This window comes from Acanthochromis polyacanthus, chromosome 6 (genome assembly GCF_021347895.1).
Source record: "Acanthochromis polyacanthus isolate Apoly-LR-REF ecotype Palm Island chromosome 6, KAUST_Apoly_ChrSc, whole genome shotgun sequence".
NCBI lineage: Eukaryota > Metazoa > Chordata > Actinopteri > Pomacentridae > Acanthochromis > Acanthochromis polyacanthus.
This window is the reverse complement of record NC_067118.1, coordinates 29,875,948-29,903,844: the sequence shown is the minus strand read 5'-3', so window position 1 is coordinate 29,903,844 and position 27,897 is coordinate 29,875,948. Positions and strand designations below refer to the sequence as shown.

Sequence of the window (27,897 nt, the reverse complement as noted above, 5' to 3'; positions counted from 1 at the left end):
CCGCTTTATCCTCACTAGGGTCGCTGAGGGTGTTGGAGCTTATCTCAGCTGACTCGGGCGAAGGCAGGGGACACCCTGGACAGGTCGCCAGTCTGTCGCAGGGCTACATACACAGACAAACAATCACACTCTCATTCACACCTACGAACAATTTAGAGTAACCAATTAACCTCAGCATATTTTTGGACTGTGGGAGGAAGCCGGAGTGCCCAGAGAAAACCCACGCATGCACAGGGAGAACATGCAAACTCCATGCAGAAAGATCTCTGGTCTCTGTGGACTCAGAGGTACTGAAATGTATTGCAGTTAAAAAAGAGAGCTAGTCCACTTTACATTTGCGTACTTCCTGATTAATGACTGCTTTAGGATAAGTAACTATAAGAATATGATGTGGTCTTGATTTGAAGTCCCGTACATTGTCCCAGTATTTGTTCAGTTATTTTACTCAGTAACTTTTTAACCTGGTGGTATCTTTTTAGACCAACCTCTTAGAACCCAGGCCCACACACAAAGAGTAGACTGAGACTGACGGAGTATTCAAAAAGATTTACCAGAAACAAACTCAAACCAATTCAGGTTGGGACAACTAAGTTCTGGGGAAAACTGAACTAAACATCAGTCAAAATTTTAAAAAAACAACAAAAAAACAGGCAAAACTACAACAGCTTCCAGAAACTCTGAACTAACAACATAAGGGAAATCTAAGAAAACCTCTGATGTAAGAACTTAACTGAGCTTACAAAACAGGGTACTCAAGAAAGGGAGCTGTTGGGGGACCAGCAGGAATACAGGGTGAACATGTCTATGGTCTGGCAGAGAGGGGATGAATGAAGTGGGCTTTTATGGCACATGGTGATTGTTCACAGGGGAGCCAGTCAATCTAGCTGTCTCCAATCCCTGCAATAGTCTGAACAAGAGGAGAAAGACAGACAGGGGGCTGAAGCGTAGTTCCTGACAAATAGTTATGGTTTCCTGACACTCTTGATATTTCTGACCAAGATACAGCAAGTCAAGGGTGTAGGAGATCAATGTACTCCATATAAAACAGAGGGAGGAAAAGAAAACAACTCTAGATGTTCCCAGTCCTTGACCAACATGCATTAATTCAGAATATGCCACGTCTTGCTCATGCTTGTTGCAATAAGTATATTATTTGGTCTGGCCTGAAAGTTCTGAACTCCGTTCCAGTTGTCTGGGTCGGTTCTGGTCTCAAAGGGAAATTCATCTCTATAAAAAAATACAATAAAATCTGATGTTCTGGAGATTTAAGATATCAAATGTTATGCATTCAATTTCTATTGAGTTTTTCACACGCAGTTCCAGTAAACAGTTTCAGAAATGGCTTCCACAAGTCATCTGTATTGAGGGAGACGAGATGAGTTGATTTACAAATCTGTTCTGATCAGCTCCCAAGTGGTATTTTAGACACTCACCTGTTGTCATCGTAAGCTTGTACAAGTTAAAGTAAATGACACCCAGGAAATTTGGTCTGCAAATGATTAAAGAGAAGTTTTGAAAAAGTTAACAATTCACTGCCAGTAGAGAACTGATGAAAAATTTGTCATTTCTGTCTATTGTATTTCCGACAAGAAAAAGACAATACAGCTCAGGTCTTCCAACATTAGCGTAGATGTGACAGTTTCACAAAATGGGCTTGACAGAATACAACTAAATAAGAATGTGAAATAATGAAAACTCTGAATGCAGTTCTACTGTGTGTGATGCACACTGTAATACACAGCTTCAATTCATATGCGATTAGTTAGAAGTAACACCTCTACCACTCTCCAGAAATACCACATTAGTGATAAACCTTGGACTTCCACACATCGCGTATCTGGTTGTGTTCAGATTTTAGTCCGGAACTGAAGTGTGAGATCCTTCATCTTTTGCTTGTAGTCTTCATGAACAGAGAGGCCACTTGCGTCCGCTGCCTGCCGCTTTTTCTCATTGGCTGGAGGAGAGTGAAAGGAGGTGACAACCAATCATAATGTGGGACATGGTTTCAATTTGCGTGACACGTAAAATGAGAGAGAAATGCTGTGCAGTCCTGTGCAATGTGGGATGCCTGGTCACCCTACCCCTGTCCCTTGCCCAGGCTGCCCCAGTTAAGTCGAGAATAGTGTTATTGGATTGGACTTGTATTGCAGTGGGATTTTGTTTACTTTTTACTGTGCTGGCGTTCCACGTCTGAATTAATATTCATAGTGATATTCTGTTGCTCTTTGCTGTGTTGGGATTTGGTCATTTGTACCTGCCGTAGCAGTATCTTAGTTCATGTACTCAGTGGATTTGTGCTTTTTATATGATCGTCCAGAGGCGTCACTGGGTTTTAAGGACAGGGGGGCTTAGCCCCCAGGAGATGCACAGGATGTGAGCAAACATTTAATTTTACAGCTAACAAAAACTGAGAAATTGCTTTTCCACATTAAAATTTAGATTTATTCAGAGATACTTTACTGTATAAATGTTTTACACCACAGTGGCCATGACTTTTGCTCACAATAACTCAGCGAACTTGTGACCAGACCTCAGAGTGAGATTTGGTTTGTGCAGGATGCTGATGGGGGGTCTGGGGGTCCTCCCCCACAAAATTTTGAAAATTACTGATCCTATTTCCTGCATTCTGGTGTATTTTAAGAGCATTTTGTTAAAATCTTATTACAGAGGGATAATAAAAAAACAACACTGAGCCAAAAAAAAAAAGGCAAAAAAAAAACTGCAACGGCAGGCAGTATTGAAAATGGTTCTTCATGTAAAATATGGATGAAAGTTCTGTGGCTGGATGTGCACAACACATTTCAGTATGTTCCATAAATATCTGCATAACTGAAATAACTCCAGCAACCACTTGTAACATTTGTCTTGGATGATTCTAATGCACAACAGCTTCAATTTGACCACATCAGCAACTAAACAATAAAAAGTGCTTAAGCAAAAGCAAAACATCTTTATAACTTAAGTTATCTATTCACTGAACAGAATTACAATCACACACTACACTCTGTCTCACAGGAGCAGGGTGACATGAACTAAAATCAGGACTAAACCAGATCTGACTGGATATCACAGGAGCAGGGTGACATGGACTAAAATTAGGTCTAAATGAATGAATAACTTATTAACGAGGCCCAAAAATAAATAACAAAGACTGTAAATTCAGAATAAATGGCACAACTGTAAACAGGAACAGGAAAAGAACAGGGAAAAATGAATTTTTGTGAGCCATGTTGTACTCCCTGGTGGCTTTTTTTTGAAGCCTTGATGATCTCTGGGGTGGGTTCCCACTTATTGCATGGCTCCAAACCAGCCATTTTAATAGTCATAATAGAGGAGAGTGTTCCCTCTAGAGCCACAGTGTTCCTGGTCTTAGTCTTCTTCAGTCCAACCAGTGAAAACAGAGTTATATTAGGTCCAAAACTAGCAAAATTATTTATTTATTTATGACATATATTTGGACTGGGCGAATTTGGCTTATATATCTCTCTCTTGGCTATCTCCACTTTCCAATCATTACTCTAATAAATAAAAGCTCAAGTTAAATAAGTCTTATATGGTGCACCGGGACTGAAATGTTTCATATTTCATATTCATATCAAGTTCCATGAAAATCCAAGACTGTCTGCATCACAAATGACTCTCTCCTGTAAAATCCTTCAGACTCACCTTTCCAGTAGAGGTTTCTCCCCTCTCACTCTCTCTGCTCCTCTGCCCTGACTCCTACAGGTCAATAGGGGTGGTGGAGTGATTATTATTATTATTATTATTATCATTATTATCATCATCATCATCATTATTCACATAATCATACGTGAATGAGCTCAGCTCCTGTTTCATTGTGTGCATCTGATGCTGGAGCTGATGCTCCAGAAGGAAGTCACCCCAAAGATAGTATATGGTTAAAAAAAAAAAAAAAAAGAGTGCACACCTAACTCTATGAACAACCAGAACCTTCACAGGGCATTTCAGACTAACTAGCTAGCTAAGTAGCAGTGTTCTTTTAGAGCTGAAATGTAACTTTTGACCGCAGAACAACAAAGTTAAGACGTGCACAGAGATACAGCAGCATCTCATGCTGCCTCCTTTACAGGGACTCTCTCCTACAGAGTGAACAAGCCAGGTTTTTATTTGTCAAACAGGGAGCATTTGGTTCATTAATTACATGGGACTTTCTGCTGTTAGCTGGGGGGCTGGAGCTAACTTATTGTTACTATCAGCAGTGATGAATACTTACTCTCCTGAAAACATTTCGCATATCCATTCTTGTTCACGTTCTCCTAATGCTGGTCTCCTCCGTTCTGTGTGCTCGTTGTGCTGCACGTACCGAGAGCAGCCTAGGTTGCAGGAAAAACGTGGACTGGATTTCAGTGATGTGGGCGTGCTCCATATGAACAAGTGGAATGGACTGGATAACGACGCACCGACTCAGACTCTACCTTCCACTATGAAGTGAAGAGATTTATGATCGTATCTAAGTTAAAAAATGACTGGTTATGTGATTATGTATTTAAACTCATATTCTGGTCACATTACATGGAACTTTTTGGTACTTTTTTTGTAAAAAAAAAAAAAAACTTTTTTTTAAAAATAAATGAACATAAAATTATTTAGGGGGGCTTGAGAATATTTTAGGGGGGCTGAAGCCCCCCTCAAATAGACCTAATGATGCCACTGGTGTATGTGTTTGTGTTAAGTAATTCTGTCCAATAAACATTTTTGTGTTTACACTAATCATCATCTCCTGTATGTCTCCACAGCCCGCACGCCATTCTTTTTGGTGGCTTCAGACATTTCTAATCATGGCACCACAAAACTCTTCAGACTGTCTTGAAGTCACTGGATGCCAGAGTTGGGTTTGCAAATAAAATCCTTAACTTCTTTGAGGATAGTGGTGTGTCAGCTGCTACAATCCACCACCAGATGACAGGCAAGTTAAAAGAAAATGGCTTGAGACTTGAAATTATTTCAGCATACACTGCTGATTAGGCGAGTATAAACTACCAGAGAAACAACTCAGTGTTCCAGAAGCTGAAAGGGGACAACAGTGATATCATAAAGGCAAACTGCATGGCACACATTGTCCACAACAGTGAGAAAAGTCGAGCATTGACATTGAGTGTGTGGTGAGCAAAACCTTCAGTCACTCATCACCATCTGCAAAACGCACAGAAGAATTGAAATCACTGTTTGGTTTTGTAGGGGAAGAATACCAGTCTATGTGGGGACATTTTCCCACGAGATGGTTAAGTCTGTGGCCTGCAGTGAAGAGACTTCCTAACAGCTGGGTAGCAGTCAAAAGCTACTTCCTGTCACTGGGAAAGGAGCAGTGCCCAAAGTCACTGTGGCTGCTGTTTAAAGCCAATCAGGATGGTGATGGGAAACTCCTTAAGCTGCAGATAATTAAATTTATTGCACTTTAACTTTTTCATTTTTTGTTATGGCACTTTATATTTGAAACAAATCAAGTTATTTCATTATCCATAGAAAAACCTCAGGATAATGAACACATAAGCATAATGAAAATATGCTAAAACTACAGTAGCACTGATTGTCCTTACTTCTCTTAGGCCCACCTGTCCTTCCTCAGCAATGTGCTGAAGATTTTCCATGATACTGTGCTGCTGCTGGAGAGAGAGAGGATGGGACAATCTGGAAGGAGGAGGAAGTTGGTGGACATGGATGCCCTGTATGACGAGCACTGTGTGGTGCTGCCAGCTCCTGTTGTGGAGAAATGGTCCACCTTGCTCAAACACACACACACACCAAACCTAAATGTAGCATTTCTGGAGAGTAGTAGAGGTGTTAATACTAATTAATAAGATATAAATTAAAACTGTGTACTACAGTGTGGATCACACACAGCAGGACTGTTGGAGTTTATTGTGAATAAACTGAAGATCAACAGATGATACCGATGTGTCTCTTTTGTGACCGACTGAACTTCTGATGAAGCTTTGTCTCAATTAAGCATCATGCAATCGGTTTGAATTGTTTAAATTTAAGATGTGTTCAGAGTTTTGATTATTCACATTCTTATTTAGTTGTATTCTATCATGCCCATTTTGTCAAACTGTCACATCTATGCTGATGTTGGATGACCTGATTTTACCAGATTTGTCTGACTTGAATGCAGTGGTTTGAATCAGAATGGTCCAATCAGACTCTGTCAGTCTTTGCAGGAAATTGTGCAGCATGGTAAAGTGAGTTTTACACAGCAAACACTTTTTTGAATCTTGAAATTCCTGACAAGTCAATAGTGAATAAAAAAAAGCTACAGGTTCAATATGGTGAGTGTACTTAATGCCTCTGAAGACACGTATCTGCTCAAGGAAACACACTAAAATGCGCTGCACTGAAACATATTGCAGTTAAAAAGTAATCAGCAGTAAGGTCATACACAGACAATATTCTGCTGGTCCACTCCACATTTGCGTACTTTCTGGTTAATAATTCAGTTATGAGCCTTATCTTAAATCTGGAGGTTATTTGAGGTCAGAGGAGTAACTCAGGAAAATAATGCCATGCCTTTACATTAAGAATAAAGAAAAGTCAAACAGTTTTGATTTATCTTTTGCAAATTTTACTTTGTTTTTTTTTAGTGTTGATGGGGAACATCCGCTCCCGTACGAAGTGTTGGAACAGTGAGGCCAATTCCTTTATTTTTGCTGTAGAATGAAGACATTTGGGTCTTCCATTTCTTGCCCCTGATGAACTCCGTTGTTGTTTTGGCAGTGTGTTGTGGGTCATTATGTTGCTGCACGATGAAAGATTCTCCAATCAGTTCGGTTGCATCTTTCTTTAAATTGGCAGACCAAATGTTTCTGTACACTTCCAAGTTCATTTTGCTGCTGCCATCATGTGTTACATCATCAAGGAAGATTCATGAGCCAGTCCCAGAAGAGCACAAGCCATGATGTCACCTCCACTGTGTTTTACAGATGAACTTGTATGTATGGGATCATGAATAGATCCCTTTCTTTCTTTCAAAGTTTAGCTTTTCCTTCATTTTAAAAGGGTTAGTCTTTGTCTCATCAGTCTATAAAACTTTGTCCCAAAATTTGAGGCTCTCCGTACTCTCTGGAAAATTCCAGCCTGGCCTTCCTATTCGTCTTGCTAATAAATATGTCAAAGACCCAGGGGGTTGAACCCAAAGAGTACAGGCACCACAGATGGCAGGCAGACTACGACTGCAACATGGATTTTATTTTTTAAAGAAATACTAATCACAGATTGAACTAACCAAGGCAACCAAACTTCATGCAAAAAACAATGAATTTAACAAAGAACCAAACAGAGCACTAACAGAACAAGGAATCGTAAACTAAATGGGCCACTACATGGGCAAAGAGCTAAACTTAAACAAAATGGCTGAACTCACAACCCACAAGTCTGAACAAGGAAGGAGGCAGGCAGTCTAGAAAGCCAACAGGTAGTGGCGGCGGGCGATGGGGCTGCGGAGCGTGCAGGGGAGAGCGCGGGGCTGCAAATATGCAGCGAGAACGGGGCTCAGTGGCAGGGGTCAGAGGACAGGGACAGAGGGGTGGGGGAAGCTCCAGGAACAGAGCAGGCAGGGAGAGTCCAGAGCTGAAGCAGGCCAGGGCAGAGTGTGGCTCACAGGGAGCCAACAGGAGCAATGATCCAGCAGGGAGTGGTGGGGCGAGCCAGGCTTTAACTGCCCCTGATCACTGATTGAACTCACCTGTGCTCTCACCACAGCTGAGTCCAATCCACCAGGGCTGCCAGCTGGAAGTGCAGAGGAGGGAGGGGCCATGACAAAATAGCTTGCATTTTCTGGTGTAGCCTCTGTACTTTTGTTCACAAATTCTTCTTGGAACAGTAGATTTTGATACCTTCACTCCTGTCCTCTGGAAGTTGTTGCTGATGTTACTAACAGTAGTTTTAGGGTGTTTTTTTTTTTTTTTTTTTTACAGCTCTAACAATGTTTCTGTTGTCAGCTGCTGCTGTTTTACTCGGTCTACCCGTTTAACATCTGTTACAGTACACCAGTGGTTTATTTCTTCTTCAGGACATTCTAAATGATTGTTCTGGATATGGCCAATGTTTGTGCAATGGCTCTCATCGATTTTTCTTATTCTCTCAGCTTCACAATTGCTTGTTTTTCACCCATCAACAACCTTCTGGATTTCTTGTTGGTTACACCTCTATAGAAAAAATATAAAGGAATTGGCCTCACTGCTTCCAATACTTTTGGAGTGGGGTGTATATACGCAGCATGTGTCTTGTCCTTTTCCAGCTGATTGTGTCCTTATGGAAATACGCTCTTTGCTCTAACTGGACTTGTTTTGACTTGAAAGTAAAGTATTGTTAAAGAATTTTACTTTCTAAAAGTGGCATTTCAATCAATTATTCACTCACTGAAAATGCTGTAATGTGCTTCAGCTTTTCTTCTCATGTAACTAGTGCAACCACAAAGACACGCTAAAGGAGAAACAATGGCAAACATGCAAGTAGATGAAACATGCGCTCTGTGAAGACAGTGATTGTCAGGGTTTAACTTACAAAGGAGCATAGAGCTTGGTTTCATTAATCCAATCTGTTTTATTATGCTTGGCAAGAAGGCCTCTTATTGGTTATGATTTGTTTTACATAAGGTACTACAAGTGAACGTCTGTTTCTGACCTCGGTCCAAGAGTAATTTCAGGTCACATTCAGGTGTTGGTCATAGGTCACATTTATAGCCTGTTTTTACATGCCTTTCAAATCTTATTATATTTTATTGCTGATACTGTATTTTCATTTGCACATATTCATTGACCACAACCACACATCTGCATGTCACATGACTACACCTCTACACACTCAGGTAAATTAATCCATTCATTCATTTGTTCGACATTTATTTTAACTCAGGATTACACTGAGGTACAGACCTCACCAACAAAGTAACGGAGTAAAAAGACACACAAATAAAATACTTAAAATAAAAAAATGACAAAAATGACGTAAACTTAACATTGCTTCGCTTGTTATTCCAGATTGGAAGAGCACAGTGTGTAAAATTGACTTCTCCAAGTTCAGCAAAATCAGCTGCACCCCAGCAGAATAATCCAACACTTTGTTGTTATTCAGTAAAGACAGGAACTAAGAGATGATGGAACTGTGTTTAATTTCCACATCAAACATATCAAATTATTCTGGTTATTCTGCTCACCAGTTCAGTCTCATTATGTTTAAAGGCTACATTGAATCAAATTCAGTACTTGTACTCTGAGACTCTCTGTACTATTTTAGCCATGATTACATTTTGTCTCAACAAATAAATACACAATTATTTTGTGTGCTTTGTATGTTTATGATAAAACTGGAGATAAAAGTGGTCAGGAAAAGTCTATGGCCTGGGAGGAGCTAAACTTTCGTCTCACATCTGGAAGTGAATGCTTTCTGCCACAAGAGAGTTATGTAACAAGAAAAGAGGGTAAAGAAAACACCACACAGGTCAGAGAAACATTGGAGCCAGAGAAGACAGACAGAAAACCAGCAGCAAACAGAATATCCTTTGATCAAGACAAGGTATGTCTGATATCAACACCAACTTTTGTTTTATTCTACTGTTTTATTTTCATCATGCTAAGCATGTAATGCTGAATTAATGACAAAGGATTTGTGAATGGACGTGTTTGAAGTGCACGAAAGAGTTGTGGAGCTTCAGCTGCTTTTACAAACCTTTAAAGGTTTTAGGCCCTCTTTTCCTCAGTCAGCACCAATGTTTGCTTGTTTGTTTTATGAGATAAAGATTCTTGATTTATTAATCAAGAATCTTTATTGTCATTGTGTTTCCACACAGTGAAATTACGCTTGGTAACTCCGAGCTATAGATAAAAAATAGAAAATGGCACACTATATACTTTTTTTTTTAAATCCTCAAAAATATAAATATATAAACAATGTTAGTGCACATGAGCAGTAGGAGTGTAAAGTGCCGTCCAGTGCAAGACTTTATTGCACACAGTGTGTCTGCTTGTGTGTGTAGGGGGGGATGGATTGTACAGGTCTGGAAAAAAAACTGTTTTCAGTCTGGAGGTCAGAGTTTTTATGTTTCTGTACCGTTTGCCCAAGGGAAGCGGAACAAACAGTCCATTTCCCGGATGGATGGGGTCAGCAGCGATACGTCGGGCCTTCCTCTGATCCGGCCTGCGTATACTCAGTCAATGGCTGAATCCCAAACCGCCCCCTACACACTCCCCCTACACTACCAAGTGTCACTCCAAAAGAAGTCACACTCGCAGCTGTGGAGGGCACTTTAACTCAAGGGGCAGGGTATAAATACAATCGTCAGGAATGGGACGCCCTGTCGCCTCACCGGAAAACGGAAGACGTCATCGCCATGGTAACACAAAGACGCCTACTGTGTATGGCTGTAGCACTGTGGCACAGATTGCAACTAACAAGGATCGCTGCTGCTTCCAGAAGACGAAAGTGTCCCACTTTTTTTTCACTCACATTTTTCCAATCCTATTATCTGGCATTTCAAATCCAACAAATGAATGAATAAATGAATTCTGTCAGTTGTGTTCAAATTTTAAGGTGTCAGGGGGTGCACAATTAAATCAAACGTCAGCAGAGAAGAAGATTTGTTTCTTTTGTTTTATCTTTTTTCACCACTCTTTTTGTGATGTTCTGTCATTGTGAAAAAGGCGTGGGAGAAATAATGGACGCATGTGGAACTTACATCGATATGTTGTTTCCTCCTCCATTTCGACGTTGCACTTCCTGAAAAAGTTGTCCAGAGTGAGCATCGATGCAGACTCGCTATTTAAGGGCTGAACAGTCCACTCCCCCTCCGCACTACGCGGTTTGGGATGGCCCTTAATATGGAGGACCCTCTGCAGGAACGCGCAAACGGAGGGGTAGTGTGTAGGGATAGTGTGTAGGGGGCAGTTTGGGATTCAGCCCAGGTCTAGAAGAGGACTTCCCACAATCCCCTGTGCTGTTTTCACCGCCTAGATAAGATCTTTCTGTCCTGAGCTGCAGCTCCTGTACCACACTGTTGCACCAAGACAGAGGATGTTTTATATGGTTGCCCTGTAGAAGTTTGCCAGGAGCTGAGGGGAGAGACCAGCATGTTTCAGCTTCCTAATGGAAGAAGAGTCTTTGTTGAGCCTTCTTCACTCGGTGAGCTTTATTCAGGGACCAGGTCAGGTCAGATGTAATGTGGACGTCCAGGAATTTGATGTTGTCAACACGCTCCACTGCTTCCGTTTTGATGAGGAGAGGAGCGGGCTCTGTCCTCCTGGACCTCCTATAGTCCACAATGACCTCCTAGATCTTGTTGGTGTTCAGAACAAGGTTGTTGTCTGAACCCCACTGAATAAGGTGCTGAATCTCCTCTCTGTAGTGGGTCTCATCATTGTCTGATATGAGACCCACTGCGGTGGTGTCAGTGGCAAACTTCACGACCATGTTTGTGCAGTGGATGGCAGTGCAGTCGCTGGTGAAGAGTGTGAAGAGGGCTGGGTTGAGCACGCAGCCCTGTGGTGTTCCTGTGCTCAGGACCCGTGTGGAGAACGTACTGTCTCCCATTGTCACCATCTGAGGCCTGTTGGTGAGGAAGTCCCCGATCCAGTGACACAGCGATGCGGATAGTTCCAAGTTATTTGAACTTCAGTGTCAGTTTGTCCGGGCACACCGTATTAAAAGCTGAACTGAAGTCCACAAAGAGCATCCTAATGTAGGTATTAGGAAGCTGCAGGTGGGTCAGGGCCGTGTGAAGTGCCATGGAGACAGCATCCTCTGTTGATCTGTTCTCGATGTAGGCGAACTGCTATCCAGACCAGCAGGGATGACGTCCTTGATGTGCTTTAGGATGATCCTCTCAAAGCACTTCATAATCACCGGAGTCAGAGCGACAGGACGGTAATCATTCAGGCAGCTGACTGCAGACTTTTTTAGGTACAGGCATAATGATGGAGGTTTTGAGGCTAACGGGGACTGTGGCAAGCCGTAGGGACAGGTTGAAAATGTCCAGAAAAACTCTTGCCAGTTGGTCAGCTTGCAATTTCAGAGTACGACCCGACACCCTATCTTGTCCTTCAGCTTTGTTGGTATAGATTCTCTTCGTGGAAGAGCTCACTGGGTGCAGCTGCAGGACCAGAGACTGATGCTGTTCCTCCAGTCGGGGTAAATGGACACGAGCATAGAGTGGAATCGTGGATAACCAGCTGATTAGTGCACTTATAGTCTGTTATGGTCCTAATGCCTCTCCACATACTTTATGGGTTGTTATTAGCAAAGTGCTCCTCAATGTGCTGTTTGTACCTGCACTTTTCCAATTGAATGCCCTCTTTCAGTTCTTTCTGGGACCTGCTGTAGGCCAGCTTGTCACCTGACCTGTAGGTGGCATCACAGACTTTGAGTGAGGCTTCACTGTGCTATTCAGCCATGGTTTTTGGTTTGGGAAAACCTTGGTGGTCTTTGTGGGCAGGACAGCATCAGTACAGAACTTCAGATACGACAGAACCGATGATGTGTATCCATCTAGATATGTGCCCTCCTTGAACACTCCCCAGTCACTGCACTCAGAGCAGTCCTGTAATGCCAAGGACACCTCATCAGTCCATACCTGTATGTTCTCGCCCTACAGATCAGAGGTTTATAAGCTGGGATCAGATCCACAGAGGCGTGATCTGACATGCCCAGGTGTGGTGCTGCAACAGCCTTGTATGCCCCAGCTATGTTACAGTAAACCCGATCCAGGATGTTATTGTCTCTCGTGGGAAAGTTTATGAAGCGGTGAAATTTGGGGAAAACTGCTTTTAGCTTGGCTAGCTCCACTGCCGCGTCTGGGATGTTGTTGTCCAGCCAGGTCTTGGTAACAATTGCCACAAAGCTGTCGATCAGTTCACTGAATCTCTGGTGGAATAAAATCCAGCTTTGAAGATGTTTGGTGGTGTGCATTTTCCCCCATCTCTAACAGTTTAACCCAACTGTACACTATTGCTGCTACAGGTAACTGTCCAAACAAAACAAAGGCACATAAATAGAAAAAATAGAAAAAAAGCCGAGAGCTTCAAACCGCTGTGTGCACACGCGCCGCCATCTTCACCAACAGACCCTACAGGCCCTCTTTTCCTCAGTCAACACCAATGTTTGTGCGTTTGTTTTATGAGATTTTGTCTTTAAACGCCTGTACTTTTGGACTGTTAAATATTTGTTGTCTCCTTTCATTATTTTTAAATGAATGACTGTTAAAAGCATCTAAGACAACCTGACTTCACTATCTACAACAGACAACATGACTTTCCCTTTTTCCTCTAATCAGTGATCATATATTTATAGTTTGGGAATAATTTCCTTCTTTACTTTTAAAGATGGATGCACCCATTCGACCGGAGTTGGTTGATTTCCATGGAATCTCAATGACCAAAATTTTCACTGACAACTGGGAGAACATTCAAAACTTTCAGGCCAGGCCAGACGATATACTTATTGCGACATATATCAAAGCAGGTCAGTCTACAATCATGTGTAAAAGGCTTTGTAGCTCATAAAATGTGTGTCTAAGGGATTATGTCACCTTACTACCTCATTTTACCTTTTTCTCTCTCTCTCTCCAGGGACCACATGGGTCTCCCAAATCCTTGACCTGCTGCATTTTGGTCAGACGGAGCGTCACAAAACCATTCCTATCTATGATAGAGTGCCTTTCTTGGAGATCCACATCCCACCTAACATGTCAGGTTAGTGTCAACCAAAACCACCGTATTTAAAACCAGGACTTATTAAACCATCACTGCATCTTTATTTGGCTATTACCGATATCTTAAATCCATTTGTCTTTTATCATATTTCTACGACACCACAGGAGTACTTCATATGATCAGGGTTTCGCTTACTCCATTTTCATCTCTTCATACAGGAACAGAGCAAGCAGACAATCTTCTCACCTCCCCTCGGCTGATTAAAACTCATTTGCCAAACCAGTTAGTGCCAAAGTCCTTTTGGGAGCAAAACTGCCGGGTACAGTAGCCTCTTCGTTGTACTAATATCAATGAATACTGGATAATACTGATGTTGTGCGAACAAACAGGTTCAGAAGCCTATCATAATTTATTTGAAGGGAAAAAAACATCAACAAAAAATATTAGAATTTAAAATATGTCTGGTTCTGGTTAAGTATGATGTGTTTTCTTCTTCTCCAGATTGTCTATGTAGCCCGCAACGCAAAAGACAACATGGTGTCTTATTACCACTTTGATCGCATGAACCAGGCTCAGCCAGCTCCTGGAGACTGGAACAGCTTCTTCAAGAAATTCATGGAAGGAAAGGGTAAGTATGAAATACTATGGTGCATATTATTCATTCCATTTATTCCACTTTGCTTTCAATACTACTTTCTTGTGTCATTCTGTGGCCTCAGTGGTGTTTGGACCCTGGTACGACCACGTGAATGGCTGGTGGAAGAAGAAGCAGACTTATCCAAAAATTCATTACATGTTCTATGAAGATATGATTGAGGTAGTTTTTGTGTGAGTCTATCTATTCAGGCAACTTTTCTATAGTACTCCTTTATCTGGTTGGAATGCAGCGATGATATTCAACCTTGTGTTTCTAGGACACTGGACGGGAAATAGACAAACTCTGCTCCTTTCTTGGTTTGTCTCCTTCAGCTGAAGAGAAGAGAATGATAGTTGGTGGAACACAGTTTGATAACATGAAAAAGAATGAGATGGTCAACTATTCCGCAATCCCAGTGATGGATTTCAAAATTTCTCCCTTCATGAGAAAAGGTATGGTGGACAATAATATGAGAATAGGAGGAAAAAAACCCTGACATTTCACATTGAACAAAAAGACCTGACTGATTCTCTGTGGTTCTGCAGGGAAGGTTGGTGACTGGAAGAACCACTTCACTGTGGCTCAGAATGAAGAGTTTGATGAAGACTACAAGCAAAAGATGAAGGATCCCACACTTCAGTTCCGTACTACAATCTGAGCAGGACCAGACACACTGTGTGTATGTGAAGACGGGTCCATGACGGACCAGATGTGGCACTGCTAGAGAGTAGTAGAGGTGTTCAGCAATTTTGTGTGTGCACATGCGTGTGCAATTTCATATAAATTAAAACCAGAAACTTCATATTATGAAGCACAAAAAACAAATAGATCTGAAAAAACAGAATGCATGTGCAGTAAACTAATTAAACAATGAACAAAAAAGCTATATGACTGTAAGTTGTGCTGACTGATACATTGAGATGAAAGTAACTTGTGTAGACTAGAATAGATCTTTATTGCCACTGTTAACTAACAAAGACAGCTCTTTGGTTTAGCTGCACAAAAACTACAAAAGAGCACTAAGTCACTGCAAAAAAAACAGAATAAAGAAAAAAATTAAATATGAAGAAACAGGAATGCACTTATGGAATGAATTGAAATTATTTGATATGTGCTAAATAGACCCTCCAGAAAAACGCGGGCAAAAATCCTTGATTCCACGGGCAAAAATCCTTGATTATGCGAATAAATATGGGGGGTTTTAATGCCATTTTATGCAGGGAAATTGCGGAAAGTTGCAAAGTATGCGAATAGTTGTGAAATATGCAAAAAGATGCCAAATATGTAAGAACTGGGAAAAAAACAAGGTGATTCTTCTCCTACATCCTGTTACTAGGCTACCCTTTTCCCTTACGTTTTTCCTCGCTTCTGAAGTGCTGCAACACGGTTGATTTTCTTCGGTGCTCAGAACGATGTTGTACGGGGTGCAAAATAGTTTCCCCCCCACTTTCGTGCAGTAAATCTGGGTACTGTTTTGCCCGGTCCCTGGCTGAAATACTCATAGGTAAATGTGATCTTTGAGCATTCGCCATTCTTGTTTTTCGCCGCACGCGCCGCATCAGCTCGTGCTTCTAGTGTGTGTGTGAATGCGCGAACTGATGACGTCAGGCCGGGTGTCACGTAAAAACTCAATCACAACTCCATTTATATTGGTTATAGTTTTCTCATTTTATGTGGAAATTGTGAAATCAAGGGGGACCCGCATATTTCTCTTTTTTTTTTCCGTGGAAATGTGACATTCTTGCGGGAATTATGCGCTGTTTTACAGGGATTATGCGGCCTTTCGGGAAATAATTGACCCCCGCATAACCAGCAGCATTTTGGTGATTAATGCGGGAATTCATGCGATCGCATAATTGCGTTTTTCTGGAGAGTCTAGCTTTTTTTTTTTTGCTTTTTTTTTCTTTTCTTTTTTTTTTTTTTTGTCTGCAAGTCCGCTCAAAAATGACACCAACCACCCATGGTGTCATTGCTTAAGCTTCATGTGCAATTTTTTTCTTCTTTGTGACTGTGACCATCACCTGCCCTCTTGGCAAATTAACCTATCATGTTTATTTCAAGCTGTTTCCTACATTATGCCATTGAGGGCTGTGCACACCCAAGTGAAACATAAAACAAAAACAGGACAGACAGAAAGGTGAGGCATAGACAGTGTTCTAAGAGAAAAGGTGCATTTTATTTGTTTGTGCTCTTTAATTCACACCTTAAAACCATTTACAAATCTAAAACCCTTCACAAACACCTAATACGACAAAATCTCAACTGGATCAATCATGAAGATGTCAGGAGGCCACAGGAAGGATAGATAAAGCAGAGTGAGATCCACAGACACTAACCCAGCAACCTCCACTGACTCAGCGACCGGAGGAACACACTCTATTGAGTTTTGGTAGGTGCCGGTGTGGTGAGTCTGGCATGCATGAAAACCTCCACCAAAAGGAGGGAGCTGTCCCCTCCAGCCCAAGGAAGTCCACACAGCCTCCCCGCAGGAGCCACCAAGCAGAGACCCAGCCCAGGAGCCCGGAGCGACCCCCGCCGACACAGCCAGAGCTCCAAGGCCCGCGCAGCAGAACGGGCCATAGCGGACCCCCACGGCGCCAGACCGGCCCACAGCCCCACTCCCCCCCCCCCCCCAGCCCCGGCGCCCCAGCGGGCAGACGGCGCGGGCCAGGCCAGAACACCCCCGTGCACCGCACCCGGTCCCCTTACCCCTACCCTCCTCCCCCTCAGCCCCCCCAGGCCCCCCCACCCCGTCCCACACCCGCCCTCCCATCCCACACCCATCCCCCGCCCCACCCCCCAGGGGGAGGGCAGAAGGTAGGAGAAGGAGGGGGAGGAGGAGACGACAAGAAAGGAGAGGACAGGCAGCAGAGCGGGAGGACGAGGAGGAGGGAGGAGGGAGGGGGCGAGGGAGAGGGGACAAGGAGGTGGAGGAAGACGGGAGGAGGGAGGCGAGGGGGGAAAAACATAGATATATACAATATACAAACAAGTTTGTATATATCTATGGGAAAAAAGGCAAGGAGGAGGAGGGGGAGAGGAGAGGGTACCACGGGGCACCAGAGACCCACCAGGCCGGAGCCGCAACCGCAACCGCTAGCCGAAGAGCAACAGGCCACGCCGGAACAGCGCCGCCCCGAGCCCCCAGGCAACACCCCGCACAGCACCCGCCGCGGGCACCGGGAGACGGCCGAGACGCAGCGCGACTCAGCAGAGACCCGGGGGGCAGCGCCCGATCCAGACGGCCGCCAGGAACCACGGGAGGCCAACGACACCACACAAAGCGGCCACCCCCACGAAGAAGACACGACAGGCGGCCCAGCCCGACTGGGCGCCAGACCCAGACGACTGCCGAGTCTAGCTAAAGGACAATAATCTTATTTTAAAGTTGTCCATTATGTCACGGGGAGTCAGAGACCCAGGCACAGACAGAAAACTCAGCACAGCAAAAAAAAAAAAAAAATAATAATAATATCAAGGAATTTATTATGAAATGCAAGTAATGAACAGATCTGGGGAGAGATAGGGGAAGGTAAATAAACTGAGGGAAGGGAAGAACTAAAACTGAACACTAGAGGGCGTAATTGAGAAAACAAAGTGAAAGGGCAACTAAGAATAGAACTACAGCTATGGAAGATGAACAGGACCAAAACACTAATGCAGGCTAGATAAGAAAAACTCAAAACAGACTGGATAATTGAACACATAGGAGAAGGGAAGCAAAGCATGGTTACAACTGAGCTAGGAAAGCTGACGGACAGGAACGATCACAGTGGCGTCATTAGGCCTATTTTAGGGGGGCTTCAGCTTTCCTTGTCGGCCAACGTATTCATAGAGTTAGGTGTGCACTCTTTTTTTTTTTAACCATATACTATCTTTGGGGTGACTTCCTTCTGGAGCATCAGCTCCAGCATCAGATGCACACAGTGAAACAGGAGCTGAGCTCATTCACGTATGATTATGTGAATAATGATGATGATAATAATAATAATAATAATAATCACTCCACTACCCCTATTGACCTGTAGGAGTCAGGGCAGAGGAGCAGAGAGAGTGAGAGGGGAGAAACCTCTACTGGAAAGGTGAGTCTGAAGGATTTTACAGGAGAGAGTCATTTGTGATGCAGACAGTCTTGGATTTTCATGGAACTTGATATGAATATGATATATGAAACATTTCAGTCCAGGTGCACCATATAAGACTTATTTAACTTGAGCTTTTATTTATTAGAGTAATGATTGGAAAGTGGAGATAGCCAAGAGAGAGATATATAAGCCAAATTCGCCCAGTCCAAATATATGTCATAAATAAATAAATAATTTTGCTAGTTTTGGACCTAATATGACTCTGTTTTCACTGGTTGGACTGAAGAAGACTAAGACCAGGAACACTGTGGCTCTAGAGGGAACACTCTCCTCTATTATGACTATTAAAATGGCTGGTTTGGAGCCATGCAATAAGTGGGAACCCACCTCAGAGATCATCAAGGCTTCAAAAAAGAGCCACCAGGGAGTATAACATGGCTCACAAAAATTCATTTTTCCCTGTTCTTTTCCTGTTCCTGTTTACAGTTGTGCCATTTATTCTGAATTTACAGTCTTTGTTATTTATTTTTGGGCCTCGTTAATAAGTTATTCATTCATTTAGACCTAATTTTAGTCCATGTCACCCTGCTCCTGTGATATCTAGTCAGATCTGGTTTAGTCCTGATTTTAGTTCATGTCACCCTGCTCCTGTGAGACAGAGTGTAGTGTGTGATTGTAATTCTGTTCAGTGAATAGATAACTTAAGTTATAAAGATGTTTTGCTTTTGCTTAAGCACTTTTTATTGTTTAGTTGCTGATGTGGTCAAATTGAAGCTGTTGTGCATTAGAATCCTCCAAGACAAATGTTACAAAGTGGTTGCTGGAGTTATTTCAGTTATGCAGATATTTATGGAAAATACTGAAATGTGTTGTGCACATCCAGCCACAGAACTTTCATCCATATTTTACATGAAGAACCATTTTCAATACTGCCTGCCGTTGCAGTTTTTTTTTTTGCCTTTTTTTTTTTTGGCTCAGTGTTGTTTTTTTTATTATCCCTCTGTAATAAGATTTTAACAAAATGTTCTTAAAATACACCAGAATGCAGGAAATAGGATCAGTAATTTTCAAAATTTTGTGGGGGAGGACCCCCAGACCCCCCATCAGCATCCTGCACAAACCAAATCTCACTCTGAGGTCTGGTCACAAGTTCGCTGAGTTATTGTGAGCAAAAGTCATGGCCACTGTGGTGTAAAACATTTATACAGTAAAGTATCTCTGAATAGATCTAAATCTTAATGTGGAAAAGCAATTTCTCAGTTTTTGTTAGTTGTAAAATTAAATGTTTGCTCACATCCTGTGCATCTCCTGGGGGCTAAGCCCCCCTGTCCTTAAAACCCAGTGACGCCTCTGGACGATCATATAAAAAGCACAAATCCACTGAGTACATGAACTAAGATACTGCTACGGCAGGTACAAATGACCAAATCCCAACACAGCAAAGAGCAACAGAATATCACTATGAGTATTAATTCAGACGTGGAACGCCAGCACAGTAAAAAGTAAACAAAATCCCACTGCAATACAAGTCCAATCCAATAACACTATTCTCGACTTAACTGGGGCAGCCTGGGCAAGGGACAGGGGTAGGGTGACCAGGCATCCCACATTGCACAGGACTGCACAGCATTTCTCTCTCATTTTACGTTTCACGCAAATTGAAACCATGTCCCACATTATGATTGGTTGTCACCTCCTTTCACTCTCCTCCAGCCAATGAGAAAAAGCGGCAGGCAGCGGACGCAAGTGGCCTCTCTGTTCATGAAGACTACAAGCAAAAGATGAAGGATCTCACACTTCAGTTCCGGACTAAAATCTGAACACAACCAGATACGCGATGTGTGGAAGTCCAAGGTTTATCACTAATGTGGTATTTCTGGAGAGTGGTAGAGGTGTTACTTCTAACTAATCGCATATGAATTGAAGCTGTGTATTACAGTGTGCATCACACACAGTAGAACTGCATTCAGAGTTTTCATTATTTCACATTCTTATTTAGTTGTATTCTGTCAAGCCCATTTTGTGAAACTGTCACATCTACGCTAATGTTGGAAGACCTGAGCTGTATTGTCTTTTTCTTGTCGGAAATACAATAGACAGAAATGACAAATTTTTCATCAGTTCTCTACTGGCAGTGAATTGTTAACTTTTTCAAAACTTCTCTTTAATCAAATCAAATCAAACTTTATTTATATAGCACCTTTCATCCATTTAAAATGCAACACAAAGTGCTTCACAAAATAAAAGAATAAAACAACAGAGAGAATAAAAAACATAGTGTAACCAACAATATATATACATATATATACACACACACATATATATATACATACATATATATATATATATATATATACATATATATACATACACATACACAATATACAATGTATATACACATGCGCTCACACACACACTCACACACAACACGGTGCTGAGACACGGCAGGGCACTGAGGAACCATGTGGGGAAACACCTATTGGAGCCCTCCACACCTAGATGCGCCACAGCCCACAGAGAGCGCCGCCACAGAGACCACCCAGACGCCGATGGGCAGGGGCAGACCCCGCACTAAATGCAGAGCCGCCCCAGCCCCTCGGGCCCAGGAGGCCTCCAGGGTAACGCCCCCCGCGGGCAGACCGGGCATACATCCCAGTGTGGAGGCCTCCCATGAGGAAACACTGAAGCTAAGAACTAAAAGACTAACGAGAAAAAAAAAAAAGCAGGTATAATGCATAAAAATTAAAAGCTTTAAGAAAGTTAAAAATGTAGAGATAAAATAGACAAATAAATAAATAATAAATAGTAAATAATAAATAAATAGTAAATAAATAATAATAATAATAATTAGGTTTTAAGATATAATACTGATAAAATCCAGAAGTGCAGAAGAGCTATAAAAATATAAGAACTAAAAATAACATAATAGAAGAATTAAAAGTTTAAAAGAAATCAGTTAAAAGCCAAACCAAAAAGATGAGTCTTGAGCCTCCTTTTAAAAACATCAACAGTCTCTGCAGTCCTGATGCTCTCCGGGAGGCTATTCCATATTCGAGGGCCATAATGGCTGAAAGCAGCCTCCCCGTGGGTTTTTGTATTTACTCTAGGAATAATTAAAAGTCCAGTGCCGGAGGACCTCAGGACCCACGAGGGTTGATATGATAAAAGCAGGTCAGATAAATAAGAGGGCCCAAGACCATTAAGACATTTAAAAACTAATAAAAGAACCTTAAAATCGATCCTGAAGCACACGGGGAGCCAATGCAGCGATTTTAAAATCGGTGTAATGTGAGCCCGCCCTCTGGTCTTCGTCAGCACACGTGCGGCTGAGTTCTGTAGTAACTGCAGATTTGAGATGGTCTTTTTGGGGAGACCAGAGAGCAGGGCATTACAGTAGTCTAAACGACAGGAGATAAAAGCATGCATCAGCACCTCCGTGTTAGCTTGAGAGAGAAATGGGCGGACTCTGGCTATATTCTTAAGATGATAAAAACCTATTTTTGTTACATTTTTAATATGTGGAATAAAATTCAACTCAGAGTCAAAAATGACGCCCAGGTTCTTTACACATTGTGTTGGTTTAAAATCTTGTAGTTTTGGTAAAAGTTTCTCTCTCTTGCCTTCAGGGCCAATGACTAAGACCTCTGTTTTGTCCTGGTTGAGCTGTAGGAAATTCTCTGCCATCCATGACTTAATATCTAAAATACAGCTAAAAAGAGCATCAATTGGCCCTGTGTCTTCAGGAGACACGGCGATGTACAACTGTGTATCATCTGCATAACTGTGGAAGCTGATGCCGTGCCTACTGATGACGTCCCCAAGGGGAAGCATATATAGATTAAAAAGAATTGGACCTAAAATTGACCCTTGGGGCACCCCACAATTTATTTTATGAGTTCTGGAGGAACATGTGCCCAAACTTACACGGAAATATCGATCTGTGAGATAGGAGCTGAACCAGTTAAAAACAGTACCAGAGAGGCCGACAAGGTTTCTCAGTCTGTTTAATAAAATGTGGTGATCTACTGTGTCAAAGGCAGCAGTTAGATCCAGTAGTACCAAGACTGTAAGTTTTTGTGAATCTGTGTTATGCCTAATGTCATTTAAAATCTTTAAAAGGGCTGGCTCTGTACTGTGGTTCATCCTAAAACCAGATTGGCATTTCTCTAAAATATTGATACTATTTAAAAAATCATTTACTTGATTAAAAACCAGCTTTTCTAAAAATTTTACTTAAAAATGGTAAGTTGGACACAGGTCTGTAGTTATTAAAAATGTTGGGGTCTAAATTACTCTTCTTCAGAAGGGGCTTCACCACTGATGTTTTAAAGGCGGCGGGGAAGACACCCGTCTGAAGAGAGTAATTTACAATATTTAAAATCTGTTCCTCAAAAAAGCCATAAAATTTTTTTAAAAGTGATGTGGGAATTGGGTCTAAAAGGCAGGTTGTTGGGTGTACTTGGGAGAAAACTCGACCAAGTGTCCTAGCGTCCACCAGGGCAAAACTCTCCAGTGTTTCCTCAGGTAAAAGTGGTGGTACAGGCATGTTAAAAATGAATTCTGTTGGGGTAAAAGACTGGATCTGATATTATCGATTTTACTTCTGAAGTGGTCTGCAAAGTCCTCACAGAGGTCATCTGATGGGGGTTTGTAAGATTTTTTAAAATTACTATTTGTTAAAAGATCGATGGTGGAGAACAGGAATTTGGTGTTATTTTTATGGTCTGTGATGAGTCTTGAGAAATGAGAGATTCGTGCCAATTTGACTGAGTTATTGTAGATTTTCAGTTGTTCACGTAATATTTCATAGTGAATTGTCAGTTTGTTTTTTCTCCACCTCCTCTCTGCACTCCTGCAATTTCTTTTGAAACCCTTTCCTCTCTCCAAAGTAAAGCCAACCCCTCCAGGACCTTTCAGTAGCTCTACACTCGCTGGGTCCCCGTGGTCCAGCACTGCAACACAGCAAAAACACAGGATAAATCAGATCTTTTCTGCTGGAAAGGGATTGCCGAGACACGAAGGACTTGCAAACATCTTTGCACGAGAGTGAAGCAAACGATTTGGCTCTGTCAACTGGGCTAGCGTTAGCTGTCGTTGGCCCCTGCTAGCACTAGCCGCGGAGCTTACTTTTCGCTAGCAAAAGCAAAACAAGCTACCTACTTACAACGGAGCATGCCACCACTCACCTCTCCACCTGGCTCCTGCGATGGCTGTTTTCGACTCAGTCAAAAAGTCGCCGAACTGGAAACCAGGGTCTCCCTTCTCCATCAGATCGGAGAAGATGAGCGCCTCATTGACTCCATGCTAGCGCAGGGATCCAGCGCTGCTGGAGCTGCCGGAGGACCCCTGGACGACACCGTGCCGTGGACCGGCTCGCCCACCGGGGACCAGTGGGCACCTCTAGGAGCCAAGCCCAAGTCTCTCCGGTGCTCTACTCCGGGGCAGCCGGCCCCATGGCGCCCAGTTCACCGCCGCGGCGGATCACTGAGGCTCTCACCACCCTGTCCTCCTCCACCAGCCCAGGATATCTGCCTGTCAAACAGGTTTGCTGTCCTGGATGAAGAGGAATTTCCACCATTGTCTCGTGACTCGCTGTGCCCGCCCGGGCGAAGATGGTCTGCTCGCCCCTCGGCGCTGCACCGGAGCACAGTTTCGGCAGCGGCTCACTCTACTCTCCGAAAACCGGCAGCTTTTGTGTTCACCCCGCGGCCAAACCCGACTGCGTCTGGTCCATCCTGCCCTCGGGTTCCCAGGAGCAGGAGCCCAGGAGAAACTTTACCAGACCTTCAGACGGCCACTCAGCCCGCTCCGGTAAAGGCCACCGCCGAAAGGCCACCGCCGAAAGGCCACCGGATGCCATCAGGAGTCCACATCGCCGGGTGATCATCGGAGACTTCACCGTCAGACATGTGAGGTCTCGCCTCTCCACCACACTGTGCTACCCCGCTGCCACAGTGAATGACATCGCCACCAAGGTCCGCGAAGTACTGGAGGCACACCCCTCTGTCAAAGCGGTGGTCGTTCACGTGGGCGCAAACGATACAAAGAAACGACAATCAGAAATCCTTAAAAATGATTTCACCCAGCTCTTTCAGGCCCTAAAACAATTTGATGTACTCACTTTCATCTCTGGTCCTGTGCCGACTGTCGGCCGCGGGATCGGCCGCTTCTCCAGGCTCCTGAGCCTCCACACCTGGCTCTCCACCGCCTGTCGCCAGCACGGTGTGTTTTTTATTGACAATTTTAATCTTTTATGGGAGCGCAGGGACGCTTTTAGACAGGATGGCCTCCACTTGAATTCCCGTGGCGCCTGGCTGCTCTCCTCCAACATTCACTTCTCCCTCAATAACCACATGGTCAATCACCATCCACCTGTTCAGCTTGGATTATTATCACTCACGTCACTACCACCTTCTTCTTCACGTTCCTGACTCCAGACGCCACACGATCCAGGTACTGTCACCACCACTCACAACACAACTGGCTCCACCTGCAGTCTCACCGGTGACATACTCTACTTATCAATTCCCGTCATCATCACAAACAGAAAAAGTTTCAGACCCAGTTGCCGCAGCATCAGAACTATAAACAAGGACAATCTCACCTTCCCACCACCCATCACAGATCAAAAAAAGCGAAATAACTTAGTTCCTGTCACACCTGCTTCAACCTCCTCACACCGTGATGAAGAGCGCACGTTCACCATGAACTTCCAGCTGGCCGTGTTGAACGTGCGCTCCCTTTTAAATAAAACTTTTATCATAAACGACCTGATTTTAGATAACAAGTTAGACAGCATCTTTTTAACAGAGACATGGCTTGGCACTGACGCATCAGTTGTTCTCACCGAGGCTTGCCCACCAAATTTTAATTTTTTATTTTCGACCAGGGGTGGTAAAAGAGGGGGTGGAACTGCCTCTATCACGAGAAACACACTGAACTCAAATGAAGTCTCCTTTAACAGTTATATATCGTTTGAGCATCATGCCTTTGTTTTTAGCAGTCCTCCTATTCTTTGCATCACAGTTTACAGACCACCCCACCATCATTTTACCTCTTTTATCAGTGAATTTTCTGAACTATTGGAAATCATACACACCAACTATAACAGAATTTTAATATCTGGTGATTTTAATCTACATGTTGATAATAGCTCTGACTCAATGTCCAATGAATTTTTAAATCTTTTAACTTGCATGGATTTTAAACAGCACGTCACACAGCCGACTCACAATAGAGGACACACCCTGGACCTGGTCATAACCTATGGCCTGTCCACTGGTGTGTCCTCTGTCATAGACCTGGCTGTGTCTGACCACTACTGTGTGTATTTTAACATCACCAGTTTTAACCACCAGGTGGCCCCGGTGGGAACGGTGAGGAAACGCTATGTTACTTCTGAAGTGGCTGCAAATTTTATGGAGATTTTAAAGAGCACTCCTGCCGAAATTTTACCTGCATCTTGTGATTTTATTGTTGACAATTTTTACAGCAAACTGAAAACAACACTGGACTCAGTTGCTCCACTTTTAACCAAAACCATAAAAACAAAACCTACACCACTGTGGAGAAATAATGACGAAATCAAAAAACTCAAAAGAAATTGCAGGAGTGCAGAGAGGAGGTGGAGGCAGACCAAATTTCCTGGGTGTCATTTACTTTAACTTGTACAAGCTTACAATGACAACAAGTGAGTGTCTAAAATACCACTTGGGAGCTGATCAGAACAGATTTGTAAATCAACTCATCTCGTCTCCCTCAATACAGATGACTTGTGGAAGCCATTTCTGAAACTGTTTACTGGAACTGCGTGTGAAAAACTCAATAGAAATTGAATGCATAACATTTGATATCTTAAATCTCCAGAACATCAGATTTTATTGTATTTTTTTATAGAGATGAATTTGCCTTTGAGACCAGAACCGACCCAGACAACTGGAACGGAGTTCAGAACTTTCAGGCCAGACCAAATAATATACTTATTGCAACAAGCATGAGCAAGACGTGGCATATTCTGAATTAATGCATGTTGGTCAAGGACTGGGAACATCTAGAGTTGTTTTCTTTTCCTCCCTCTGTTTTATATGGAGTACATTGATCTCCTACACCCTTGACTTGCTGTATCTTGGTCAGAAATATCAAGAGTGTCAGGAAACCATAACTATTTGTCAGGAACTACGCTTCAGCCCCCTGTCTGTCTTTCTCCTCTTGTTCAGACTATTGCAGGGATTGGAGACAGCTAGATTGACTGGCTCCCCTGTGAACAATCACCATGTGCCATAAAAGCCCACTTCATTCATCCCCTCTCTGCCAGACCATAGACATGTTCACCCTGTATTCCTGCTGGTCCCCCAACAGCTCCCTTTCTTGAGTACCCTGTTTTGTAAGCTCAGTTAAGTTCTTACATCAGAGGTTTTCTTAGATTTCCCTTATGTTGTTAGTTCAGAGTTTCTGGAAGCTGTTGTAGTTTTGCCTGTTTTTTTGTTGTTTTTTTTAAAATTTTGACTGATGTTTGGTTCAGTTTTCCCCAGAACTTAGTTGTCCCAACCTGAATTGGTTTGAGTTTGTTTCTGGTAAATCTTTTTGAATACTCCGTCAGTCTCAGTCTGCTCTTTGTGTGTGGGCCTGGGTTCTAAGAGGTTGGTCTAAAAAGATACCACCAGGTTAAAAAGTCACTGAGTAAAATAACTGAACAAATACTGGGACAATGTACGGGACTTCAAATCAAGACCACATCATATTCTTATAGTTACTTATCCTAAAGCAGTCATTAATCAGGAAGTACGCAAATGTAAAGTGGACTAGCTCTCTTTTTTAACTGCAATACATTTCAGTACCTCTGAGTCCACAGAGACCAGAGATCTTTCTGCATGGAGTTTGCATGTTCTCCCTGTGCATGCGTGGGTTTTCTCCGGGCACTCCGGCTTCCTCCCACAGTCCAAAAATATGCTGAGGTTAATTGGTTACTCTAAATTGTTCGTAGGTGTGAATGAGAGTGTGATTGTTTGTCTGTGTATGTAGCCCTGCGACAGACTGGCGACCTGTCCAGGGTGTCCCCTGCCTTCGCCCGAGTCAGCTGAGATAAGCTCCAACACCCTCCGCGACCCTAGTGAGGATAAAGCGGTGTATAGAGAATGGATGGATGGATATAACGTCTGCTATACATCAGTTCAAAAGGTGTTAGTCTGTTTGTGGATGGTATTATTTGCATGTTGATGACCACTAAGGGCAGGCAATATACCCAGTTCTTTCCTGTCTCTTCCATGGTTTTCCTTCATTTGTTTTTCAGGATGTCATTGTGTCTCTCCACTAACCGTGCACACTGTGGGTAATAAACACAGTGATTGGTCAGCTCTATTTTAACATTCTGAGCCATCAATTATATTGCATTATTGACAAAATTCCTTCCATTATCACTGTAGATGCTTTCAGGTAGAGTCCGGAATCAATGTGGAGAAGCAGATTTTAGCGGTTATGTTGCAAAAAAGTGGAACAAACTGCCAGTGGACATTAAACT

General features: G+C 42.8%; 1 protein-coding gene across 12 annotated transcripts in view; it reads left to right on the top strand.

Moving 5' to 3' along the window:
• Window positions 1-27,897, top strand: part of LOC110972849 (cytosolic sulfotransferase 3-like) — a 72,521-nt gene that overhangs the window by 36,390 nt on the left and 8,234 nt on the right. For 3 of the 12 annotated variants that reach the window (XM_051949539.1, XM_051949538.1, XM_051949529.1), the window contains 3 exons: window positions 14,378-14,475; window positions 14,573-14,747; window positions 14,841-15,372. The exons of 1 other annotated variant lie outside the window; for it this stretch is intronic. In XM_051949539.1, the coding sequence (XP_051805499.1) occupies window positions 14,378-14,475; window positions 14,573-14,747; window positions 14,841-14,953 (386 nt within the window). In that variant the 3' untranslated portion in view covers window positions 14,954-15,372. Of the gene's footprint in view, window positions 1-13,328; window positions 13,468-13,574; window positions 13,698-13,876; window positions 13,978-14,159; window positions 14,287-14,377; window positions 14,476-14,572; window positions 14,748-14,840; window positions 15,373-27,897 lie in introns of those variants that run through there. 8 more of the 12 variants (XM_051949543.1, XM_051949540.1, XM_051949542.1 and 5 more) reach the window with 6 other exon arrangements.